The sequence below is a fragment of the Furipterus horrens genome, unplaced genomic scaffold, assembly GCF_987537825.1.
Source record: "Furipterus horrens unplaced genomic scaffold, mFurHor1.1.pri manual_scaffold_7, whole genome shotgun sequence".
Taxonomy (NCBI): domain Eukaryota; kingdom Metazoa; phylum Chordata; class Mammalia; order Chiroptera; family Furipteridae; genus Furipterus; species Furipterus horrens.
Genome location: NW_028327177.1, coordinates 128,979,968 through 128,992,031, shown reverse-complemented (window position 1 = coordinate 128,992,031; position 12,064 = coordinate 128,979,968). Strand labels below are relative to the sequence as shown.

The 12,064-nt window shown below is 40.2% G+C and overlaps 1 protein-coding gene across 1 annotated transcript in view; it reads left to right on the top strand.

The window, feature by feature from the left end:
* Positions 1 to 12,064, top strand: part of GADL1 (GAD like acidic amino acid decarboxylase 1) — a 145,920-nt gene that overhangs the window by 20,751 nt on the left and 113,105 nt on the right. The window contains exons 5-8 of the mRNA XM_090284950.1: positions 155 to 261; positions 1,840 to 1,955; positions 8,135 to 8,214; positions 8,340 to 8,394. Coding sequence (XP_090141076.1) covers positions 155 to 261; positions 1,840 to 1,955; positions 8,135 to 8,214; positions 8,340 to 8,394 — 358 coding nt within the window. The remainder of the gene's footprint in view (positions 1 to 154; positions 262 to 1,839; positions 1,956 to 8,134; positions 8,215 to 8,339; positions 8,395 to 12,064) is intronic.

The window sequence follows — 12,064 nt, the reverse complement described above, 5'->3', positions numbered from 1 at the left end:
TTGTTTATTTCTCTATTTCCAATGGGTAAATTTCCAAAGACTACCTACACTTCAGCAGCCACTTGGTTTAATAAAACTCTGTGCATTTCTTGGGACACCAAAGGGATGGTTTGACTCTAGTCATAGAAGTGAAGTATTTTTTATATCTATCCAGTTATACATATGAGGTGTCCCCAGTGTTTCTGTTAGTGGAAGAAGCGGTTCTGAAGAAAATGATTGAATTTATTGGCTGGAAAGAAGGGGATGGAATATTTAACCCAGGTAAGTACAATTAGTTATCACCATCTCCCTTCCATTACAAGCATCTAAAAATGTATTAATGTGTTATATGAAGAGCAACTCCTTGCAGATTTACATATTATAAAAATATGGAATTTAATAGTGCTACTTTGGAAGAATTTAGCTTGTGCCTTTCTCCATAGTGATAATACTTTGCACGAAGGCTAAATAAATGACGTAAATGCTAAACAAATTGTTACAGAACCCCTGGGCTGCTCCAATTGAAAACAAACCCACGAACTCTTTAGTTAGGGGCCCGATTGCCCGCCGCCAAAATTATAACTCTCAGTACCAGAGTTTAGTGAAAAGAAAAAGAATTGTTTATTTAACAGTTATATAGATTTAGTTATTTGCGGATTTCTGTTGTTAAGTCTTATATTCTTTAAAACACCCATAAACACATATCCTTGCCTCCCCCCTACCAAACCTGGCCAGTCTTAGGAAGGTCAGAAACACCGTTTCCCTACTTTCCAAACACAGTTCAGCTTTACCAGTAGCAGCCAATCATTCAGTTCTGATTGGGGAGACCTCGTCTGTGTTATCGGGTCCACCAGCTTTTAATCCAGAACCTCGTAAATTCTCAGCCTCCTTGTAAACTGTATAGTTAGTCCTTTTGTAATCCACATGGTCAGTCTATTCCTTTTCAAAGCAGCAAGGTATGTCCCTTCTTTAAAACTGCATCGTCAGTCCCAGTTAAATTCACATAGTCAGCCTCAGCCTTAGTCAAATCTGCATGGTCAGCCTGGCTAAAATGTCTGCCGCTTATTTTTAAACCCCTGACTACGTCCTCTGATGCAGTGGGTGCGGTAACCAGTTCCGACCACTCACAGAACCTCACGCAGGCTCTGTGTGCTCTCTCCATATCATCCCCTGGTCCAAGTCCCCTCCCCTCTACCTGAGGCTTTGGATGCATTAAAGCCATTTTGCATAAAAAAGACACCAGCTACCAGCCTCAGGCATGTGGAGGCATTCTAAAAGCTGCTTCCTTCTCCCCATCCCCCAGCCCCAAATCTGGGTTTTTTTGGAACACCCCTGTTTCTGTAACAAAAGGAGTTATCTACAATTTAGGATTTATACCCAGTGCAAACGAATTTACCTGCTGTTGGAAATTTGGAAGAGCTATAATAAGGATTTTAGAATTTTAAATCAATTTCGCCTGTGAATGTTCTTAAATCACATTTTATTTATCCTACAATCATTTTTTTCTTTTGAATCAGAGATGAGCATGGGCTGTCATTTTATTGATCAAATGACAGATGAAAAGAATACTATTAACTATGGAGACTTTGGTACAGAGCCCATACATAGATCGAAACTTATAGTTAGGAAAAATTCTGGAGTAAAAGAACAGACCAAAACTTCTTGCTTTGCTGCGGTTGGAAACTGCAGGAATTAAAAACTAGGAAGTGTGTAAGAGTAATGGGGTAGGTGCTGTGGTGTTTGGATGACTTTCCCAGTGATTTGTCATTAGAACAGAGTTCCTACAGCTCCTCTGTAGTCAGCACTTGGAGAGCAATAGCTTTGTGCCATAAATATGCCATTTCAATTTTGTCTTCACAGGTGGCTCAGTGTCCAATATGTATGCCATGAATTTAGCTCGATACAAATATTGTCCAGATATTAAGGAAAAGGGGCTGTCTGGCTTGCCAAGATTAATCCTTTTCACATCTGCCGAGGTAAAAAATTATTTTTGATATCAGATATAAGTTTTCTGAGCATGCATTATGGAAGAGGGCTTGTTTGTCTGTGGATTCCTGATGTGCTTTTCTCCTCTCTGTGCATGACTAATATGCCTAAGTATAACATCGTTTGTCATTCCAAAAGAAAGTCTGATGGGTTTGATATTAGCCACCCAATTTTGTATATCACCTTTATTTAAGATTTATAGTCTATAATATTTTCTTTAGGAAAAGAGAACATGTCATTTGAAAGTACTATCTCTTTTGGTGAACCTCTTCTTTGAATATCTCATTTATTAGAACTTAGATGATCGATACTGATCTCAGCTCTGTCATCTACTCACGTTTCCTTATAAAATTGATTGCTTTGAATGACTAACACAAGGACTCTTCAAGAAGAAAGGGATTTATTTAGTAATAATAAACCTCTCTCTTTCCCCCTCTCTTCCTCTCTTTCTCTCTCTCTCTCTCTCTCTCTCTCTCTCTCTCTCTCTCTCTCTCTCTCTCTCTCTCTCTCACACACACACACACACACACACACACACAACTGGATGTTGCCACAGTCCCCTATCTAATTTTACTCTCCACTTAAGTAGGGAGGGTCTGGCAGGTGCATTGGCTTTGAACTAAGCTGCCTGGATTTATTTCCTGTCTTTACTACTTACTATCTGAATGACCTTAGGTAAGTTGATTAACTCCTCTGTGCCTTAGTTTCCTAATTTGCAACAATAAGCATAGCAGTTAACTCTTATGTGCAACAAATTATCCCAAAACCCAGTGGCAGAGGACCATATATATCATTGCTTATAAATTTGGGGATAACTGGGCAGTACAGCTACTCTTGCTGGGCTTCCTTACCTGTCTGGGGGTTGCCTGGCCAATAGCTGATCTAGTAGTGCCTTGGCTGGGATGACCCCAGTGAGTCCTTTTTGCTCCAGTATCTCTCACGCTCCAGCAGATTAGTTCAGGTACATTCTCATGGCAATGGTACTGGGAAAAAAACAGCGTGGAAGCGTATGGGGACTCTTGAGTTCTGGGCTCAGAACTGGCACCTTGTCATTTCTCTCTCATTTTCTTAGCAAACTGAGTCACGTTTAGGAACCCAAATCCAAGAAGTGACAAAATGCTCTATCTCTTAAGGAGATTTGCTGCAAAGCCATCTGGCAAAAGGTATGGACACAGGGAGCAGTGAAAAATTCAGGCCATTAAAGCAACCCAGCAACCACATGAGCTTAGTGGTGACCGACTGGTAGCTTGTTGCAAACATTGAATGAGTTAATGCATGTAAAGTAGCATCTAGCACATACAAGACAACAAAGATATTAGCTATTATTATTAGCAGGAGAAGAATGATCCAGCTATAATGATGTGGGCAGGATAGATGGCCCAATTTACGTTCCATCTTATGTGGAAGCACACCTGGCCACTCCCACACCGTCCTCCTTTCCTATTCAACCTTTGCTCTGGTTAGTTTGGCACTAAGTGCAATATGGTCACTGAGTGTTGGGAGGCACCTGGGAGGATCACCTAGACTGAGGTTCTTTTTTTTTTTTTTTTAATAATTTATTTATTTGTTTGTTGATTTTTTTGTTTATTTATTTTTTAGAGAGAGGGGAAAGGAGAAAGAGAGGGAGAGAAACATCACTGTGTGGTTGCCTCTCACTCGCACCCCCAACTGGGGATCTGACGTGCAACCTAATCATGTGCCCTGACTGGGAATCAAACCAGCGACACTTGGCTCACAGGCCGACGCTCTATCCACTGAGCCACAGCAGCCAGGGCTAGACTGAGGTTCTTTACTCAACCATCCCAAGGCCCTTCTTCATGAGACATCATTTCTAAAGGAAGGGAAGAATATCTGGGAATATGGACATCTGGGAAAAAAATACTTGGTTATTTGGCATTATTTGGAGTACAGTTTTCCTTTCTTGGAGTCCCACCTTTGGTATTTCAGTTTGAGAAACCCTAGCAAATTAGAAATGCACAGTCCTCCTTGCGCTTGAATTCCTATTTCCATATGCCTAGGAAAGCTGGTTAAATAGGGTCCCTGCTGTCAGCTCAGTGCTTCACCTTTGCCTTTTTTGTTCTTCGTTTGATTTAAAACTTGCTAAAGTAATTGCCCTGGAAAGGGGGAAGAAATTCCACGAAGGCCTGGAAATTGGGAGTGAAAAGAAATTGAAACCTCATGCAGTGGTGAAACCAGAACTAAGTATTTTGTTTGTTTGTTTAGTCTCTGGTGGAGATATAGATGCAAAAAGAGGTAAAAATGTGTGCAATGGCTAACATGCCAGCAGAAGGTGAAGCCATAAATCCAAGAACTAGATATGTGTTTTAGTCTGCTTGGGCTGGTATAACAAAATATTGTGGACGAAGTGGCTTAAACAACAGACATTTATTTCTCACAGTTTTTGAGGCTGGGAAGTCCAAGAACAGGTTGCTGATCCAATTTCTGGTGAGAGCCTGCTCCCCGGCTTGCAGACCACTGTGTGCTCGCTTGGTCTTTCCTCTGTTCATGTTTGTGGACAAAGTAAGACCTCTCTATTTTTCTCTTCTTATAAGGACTCTAATTTTATGAGAGTCTCTGCATCAGGACCTAATCTAAACCAATACCACCACAGTGGGGGCCAGGGATATCACACATACATTTTGACATAATAACATGAATTCTGCAGGAAAATGCCATAACTTCAAACACACAAAATACATAGTCTTGACTATATATTTTCACCTCATCCACCCAGGTTCCACGTTGTAGCTCATTCCTTCCCCTGTTCTGCAAAGAGACTCAGGTCATACTATTTGCTTTATTTTAATTCGTATTTTATGACCACCTTCCTTATTTATTACAACAGATCAATTCATTACTTAATTAAAAATAAAGAATTAAAGAAGGCCGTGTTTCCTAAATGGTCTTAAACCCTGATGTTAATCTTTTTGCTGTACCTCCCTTGTTTTCTTTCTGGTGTTGGCACATGACCATATGGTTATTTTCCTGTATTGCTTGTTAGATGGTCTTGCTTTTTCAGTTTTTATTCTGCCCCAGATTAACCAAGGTAATTAGTCCATCTCTGCCTTGGACTATCAAATACAAAATATATGTACCCCCTCACCACTTAAGGTGTTTTTGCATACTTCATGTTCTGACTATAATTCATGGCAGAGACCCCTATACCATCAACATACCTAAAGTAGCCTCTCTAGGCTAAATAGGAACCAAAGAGAAGGGTGTTTAAGAGGAAAAGTAATAAAAATAATAAATGCGTGGCTTGATTAGCAGTTACATGTGAATTCCTTGAATTTACAGAAATCCTAGGTTTGTAATTCAAATCATTTGGAGAATCAACATAAAGTAGTATTCATTTGCCACTAAATAGCAAGGGGGGAAAAGAAACTCTTCTTGCTCCCAGTCCAGCGATCAACTGTGCTAGCTTCGCTGTGGCAGGCTAGAGGCTGGGGCGAGGGAAGTGAGACGCTAGGGTACCTGTGTCAGGGTTGTGCCACCTTAGATCTTGCACCCAAGATGCCTCATTCAATCACCCTATTCCTGATCCTGCTCTCTAGGCAAGACTGGCTTGGGTTTGGCAGTTATTGCAGGTGCTCTTCTCAGGCAAGCAGGTGCTTTTAGCGTGTCATGCCAAGCACCGAGCAATCCACCTGGCCTCTGGTTCTGCTGCTTTAGGAATTGGACCAGCTGTGTGCTCTTGGAGAAATATGCTTTTTTTCATTCCCTAACATATAACATTCACATACCTTGCTCTCCCCACCACCCAGAGCCAATTTGGGCATCAAACTAGGCAGCACTAGAAGGAGCCTAAGCATCCAGAACACCATCCATGGGAGGGAGAAGCAATGCTTCATTGAGAAATCCAAGATCACAGAAAAATAAAAAAAATCCTTGCTGGAACCAGAAAGGAAAACTTCAGTGCAATCTGTCTTTCATGTAGGCACTCGCTGTTTTAACTTAAGAGTACCTGCTGAGATTTTTACGTCCTCTGTAGATGAATGGACCTAGGGGGAGATCGGGTCTTCGAATGGCTGACTTATCTTCTGCCAGCGATGGGAGCCGCCGCTGCTTGTTTCTAAATGCATCTGTTACTTCTGAACGCCAGCCTTCTAGGTTTTCCTTTCCCCAAAACGACTCAGCATGTCTGCAGCATTGCCCTTTTTTCTTTTATTTTTTTCCCCTTCTGGGGCTCTTTTCTCCCTCTGATGCTTTCAGATGTTCAGACTTCCGTTTCGCAGACCGTTTTGAATCTGTTCCTATGCATTGGAGATTGACATTAGGCTATACTTTTGCCCTGAGGTCCCCAAAGATAGCTCCGCTGATGCTATTCTTATTCTGATTACCAGTGTTCTATTTATCAGATCTCTCTGTTGGGGATATTTTGCTATTTCTAAGGGCAAAGCACCATGATTTTTCTTATTGGCAGTAGTCAGTGAGGGTAGGCTACTATTTATTATTATGAAATCAATAGCTGTTTGGTTGCCTGAGCCTGGGTTGCTGGTGAGAAATAATTAGCCTTAGCTTTGTCACCTTAGCTATGGTGGGCTGACACGGCAAGGAGAGAATTAATTACATTTTCCTGTACATTATTAGTCTTCCATATGCATCTGTCCTTGCAACAACCTGAAAGGAATGCATCCTCCAGGCATTCTGGGTGGGTTCTATTTGATATTTGGAAATTAATTATTTGGGATGGTTTCATTTTTCCTGATGGTGTTATGTCTGCATTTATTTTTACAGAGTTAAAAAAACAAAAAAGAGCTTCCAATAAATCTCTCTTGACAAAAGAAGAAAAATAATTACCACACTTGAGGGAATATGTCAACTTAAGTGTGAAGGCATGACTACTCTTTTAATGTATTCATACCTATGAATTAAATTTCTAAGGCTTTTTTTGGGTAAAATAGTGTCCTTTAGCACCTTCATTTTCTGGCATGAAAAGGAATTATTTGACCACCTGTCCACACTAATGTGTAAAGACTGACATCTCCAATGTTTGAATGCCAATTATTTTATAGTAGGGGAAAAAGGCCCAACAATCTAAAGCATATGCTATATTTTCCAATAAGAAATAGATGACCCCTAATTCCACAGCCATTAGCCTCATTCATACCAGAGCTGCATAATGTAACATGTCTATAAATTATTAGTATTTCTGTTATTATGATTTTAAACCACATCCCTGTATGTTTAACTTCAGTCTTACATTCAGTATTAAACAAGATTGGTCAAGTGTCAAATCAGCATTTATAACCCATTGTTTGCTTTTGAAAATAATGAAATTCTTCTGTGATCTGTAATTATAACTTTTGAGAGAGAGTCTCATTCACTCCTTAGAGGGTTTCACTGAGTCTTATTAGTAGCATCAAGAGAAACTTTTCTCAATGTAATGGAAAACAATAGCCTCAACCACCAAGTTTGTTCCATATGTCAGGCTCTGTGCTAAACCCTTTCCATACATTAACCCATTTTTTTAATCATCACTCGAGGACATGCTCATTGATTTTAGAGAGAGGGGAAGTGAGGAGAGAGGGAGAGAGAGAGAGAGAGAGAGAGAGAGAGAGAGAAAGAGAGAGGAGAGAGAGAGAGAGAGAGAGAGAGAGAGAGAGAGAAGAGAGAGAGAGAGAGAGAGAGAGAGAGAGAGAGAGAGAGAGAGAGAGAGACCAATGCGAGAGGGAAATATTGATTACTACCTCTTGCACACACCCGGACTGGTGGCCAAACCTGCAACCCAGTCATGTGCTCTGACCAGGAATCAAACGTGTGACCTTTAGGTCTATAGAATGATACTCCAACCAACTAAGCCACATCAGCCAGGGCCATATATTAACACATTTCATTTGGTGACAAAGATGGCATAGGCATCAACATGCCCACTTTGTAGATTAACAAATTGAGGATTAGAGAGGGTACATTATTTGCTCAAGTTTCCATAGCTGTAACAGGGAAAACTTGTTATTAAATCCTGGTTTTTCTGACTCCACCCCAAATCAGTATTCTCAACCACTATACTAAGGCGCTTGGTTAAATTACTACTTTCTTTTTCTTTTATGCAATAATGTTTTAAAGATTGTGCTCAGCCAGATAACTTTCACCCATTGAGATAATAAGCAATAGTTTTCCATGCTGCGTATTCATGTCTCTTTCTTCCCCCTTATGCCTTTCAATTTAGTGTCATTACTCCATGAAGAAGGCAGCCTCCTTTCTTGGGATTGGTACTGAGAATATTTGCTTTGTGGAAACAGATGGAAGGTAATGGGGACAGGATCCGGAAGCCTGGTGGGTGGAGGTGGGAAATTCATACTTTAAAAAAAGCAGCACCAAAGTGTGTGTTCAGTGCTAAACATAATCAGACATCTCAAATCTATGTCTCTTAGAGGTAAAATGATACCTGAGGAACTGGAGAAGCAAATCCGGCAAGCCAGAGAAAAGGTGAGAGGGGAGGAAAAAAAAGTAAAAGAGGGAAAGAGAAGTATGCATTTCTCTGAGTGGGAGGGAGAGATTGCCAGGGAGGGAATGCAAGCAGTCAGACCCATTTCTATGTGTGGGACAGACAAGAGAGCATGCTGGACTTAAAGCAGGCTAACTTCTCTGTGGTGCTGTATTTCCAGGGGTTTGGTTCTTCATGGTCTGTGGAGTTTCTTGGATGTTCTCATCTTAGGTGGCCAGAGCCTATAAAAACACTCACATCACTATATTCAGGATTCTTGCCTAGAATCATCCTTTGAAAGGTGAACCCAGCCTCCCCAACAGGATTCCTGACACCACTCTCTTACAAAACTCCTGACTCTGAGAATTCTGCAGGTCAAACCAGTTGTCTCTGGTCACATTCAGAATGATTCCTGATTTCTAGATCAACCTACCCTCCCCGGTTGCTTCCACCCAAAGCCCATTCATAACCATCATCCTATATTGGCTCTGGGTCTAGTATTTCAGGTCTGGCAGAATGTTCTGTCTTTCTCAACTGCCTGGATGAATTTAAGCTGACATGCCTTTTGCAGGGGAAAGCAAGGCATGACCATGGTCACCTGCTATACTCTAGCTAGGGCTGGCCCTGACACCTGCTTTTTAGGTGTGTTGCTGCCTTTGTGCCAACCATTTTGCTTCTCGGACCAAAAACCTGCTGGCTTATGCACACCTGCTTCATTCCCGGCCACGGCAGTCCTCATTGCTAAAGGAGCTTCAGACTATTTTCCCATAACTTTCCAATAGGTAGCAACAAAGTCAGATGTGACTGCTGAAAAATGAAAAGCCCGGCCTCTGAGCTGTGATTAAGTACCTCTCCCTTTGTAGGATTTCACACTCTAAGAAAAGATGGGTTCTTCTATTTTTTTTTTTAAGTTTTGATATTATATTTCTCTTATTTGACTCTTCTATATTTTAATTTTTAAATAAAAGAGCATCCTAGATTATTGTATTCAGTTTAAAATTCTGTACTTAGAATTTTCACCTTTGTCGAGGATGTATTGGCTCCAGGTGTGTCCTTAGATCTACATTTGTCTTTTTTTTTTTTTTCTTGTTTTTTTTTTTCTTTTACATTCCAATGACAAGTGGATTTGACATTGTCTGGTGGTAGAAATTATTAGATTTCTTTGACTTGGGTAAAATTCTAGATTACAACCTGTTTGTTGTGCTGTGAACTACAGATATCAAATTATAGTTTTCTTTTTTAAAAAATCTATGTTTACCCTTTTCTACAGAAGTTGCTATCAAAAAGAACTTTCTTAATGTCACTGAAGCTTGTTGGTGGGGAACATTGATTGTGCTTTTAGTTTGGTTCATATGATTGATTCATTTATTTCTCCCTTCCTCTCCCTCTCTCCTTTTTCCTTGTTTCCTTCCTTCTTTCCTCCCTCCTTCCTTCCCTCCCTTCCTTCCTTCCTTCTTTCAGTTTTGAACTTTCTATTATGAAAATGTCAAATATATGTAAAACTAATATAATGAGCATCCATATACCCCTTATTCAGTTTCAACAGCCATCAGCTCATGCTCCGTTCTTTTTCATCTGCATCCTCTCCTCTCCCACAACCCCCTGATTGATTTGAAGCAAATCCCACACACACCATTTGATATATAAACATTTCAATATATCTACAAAAGATGTGTACTCTCTCTTTTTAAAAACGTAATATCCTTTTAAGAAATGGTTTATTAATATCATCAAATATCCACTCTGTATTAGAGTTTCTCCAATTTCCTTTTTAAAAGTTATTTGAATTAGGATTCCTAAAATGTCTATGTGTTGCATTGGTTGATTCATCATATAAATCTTGTCTAATCTAGCTTCCCTTAACTCTTTGTTTAAAACTCCTGCAGTTGATCTATTGAAGAAACCAAACCCTTTATCCTGGTAGTTTTCCACATTATGAGTTTTGTAGATGACATCACGAATTTGAGATGCCAAGTGCTCCCCTCCTCTCACAACCCATCTGTTCTCTATATTTCTTGCAATTTGGCAGTTAGATCTTGGGGCTGGGTGAAATTCAGAATGGAATTTTTGCCAGGAATTATTCCTGGACAAATTTTGCCCTTCCGCCAACAGACATCTGTGCCTCTTTCTGTGGCAACATGGATCGGTGGACTCTGGTATTGCCAGCCCACCTGTGACAGAGGTCGGCACCAGCCTCTCACCTCATCGGTTTTCCTACCATGGATCATCATTGTCTAGACCCATTGTTTCATTAGGTGATGTTCTAACCTATTCTCCCATTCCTCATTTATTTATTGGCAGGCATACTACTGTAAAGAAAGATGTTTCTTCATCCCTTTTTGGTTTCCCTAAGGAAACAGTTTTCAGAGGCAAGGCAGGATAGATGTTCCCCCCCCCCCCCCCTTATTTACTAGTTTTCTTCCGAAAACTACTGAGTTGTTTGCCTAGCATGCCCTAAAGATAGCCAAATCTTTTTTTTTTTTTTCTTTTTTCAGTATCATTAAGAGCTCATGATGGGTTTTATTTCATCCCACTGCAATTGTTACTATTTTCATTATGTAATGTTGGTTTGTTTTAACAATTAAAGCACATTAAACTGACATATTCTAAAGTTGAGAACCTGGAAAGGGAAGTTCTTAGAAAGCGAAGTTGCTTTAGGCACATTTAAAAGTAGGGCAATGGGGTGAGAGTCTCCCCACCAAGGACAATCCTCGCATCCATTCTGAAATAATACCTGATGAACTAGTTTATTTTTCCCAGTAGCCCCAGACCTGGTTGCTCTGTTTCAAGCTTTGAACTTGGATTCTTTCAGATGTAGGAAATGGTACATCCCCTTTTTTCCGCTGGGATTCAATTCCCTGGTCAGCCACAATCCATTAAAAATCTGTTGAGCAGCAATCTTTACTTTATGGTGAAAACCAGAGGCACCAGAGACTCTGAAGTACGTATAAAGAGATAAAACTAGCATAACCACTGAATACTTGGGAGTATTTTTGTGTGTGACTTTTGAAATGACAGACTTCCTTAGGTGATGCTGCTTATGGTCAGCACACCATCAACCCTGTGTCCACTGAGTTTTCTTTTTAATCGCATGAGATATGCAAAAGGAAACATCTGGAAGGTTTAATCCAGACTAAATTTAATTTCCGGGAGTGATGTTTATAGCTAGATTGTTTTTTAAAAAAGATGACGAAAAGTCATTAATAAGTAATAATAGCTTGCAAAGGTGTTTTCTCGCTGCCATCAGGGTGTCATGTAGTTTACGAGGAAAGACACAACCGTTAAAGACACCTTAAATGGTTTTAGTAAATTACTTCTTCTATTGCTTTTAATGATTGATATAAATCTGGTCCCATTTCCTGTAGGTCACTGACATGATAAAGATATGATCTATTGGGAATTGAGTGCAGGAAATAATTCTCAAAGCCCCTGACTCCCCAGGGACTCCGTCACCTACTGGCCCCACTCTGTAATATTTGTGAGGACTAGATTCCACATGTCACAACCCTCTGCCTAAATGGCAGATGGATTCATTTGTGTACCATCAGTCTGATTCTTATTACGCATCTCCGTTTTGAGATGTGGACCAAGCGTCCTAGCTCTGCCCTTCTTTCCACTGAGAAATGATATTTCCATCAATGGTCAGGTAAATCGGAGTCAGTCTGGTATAAA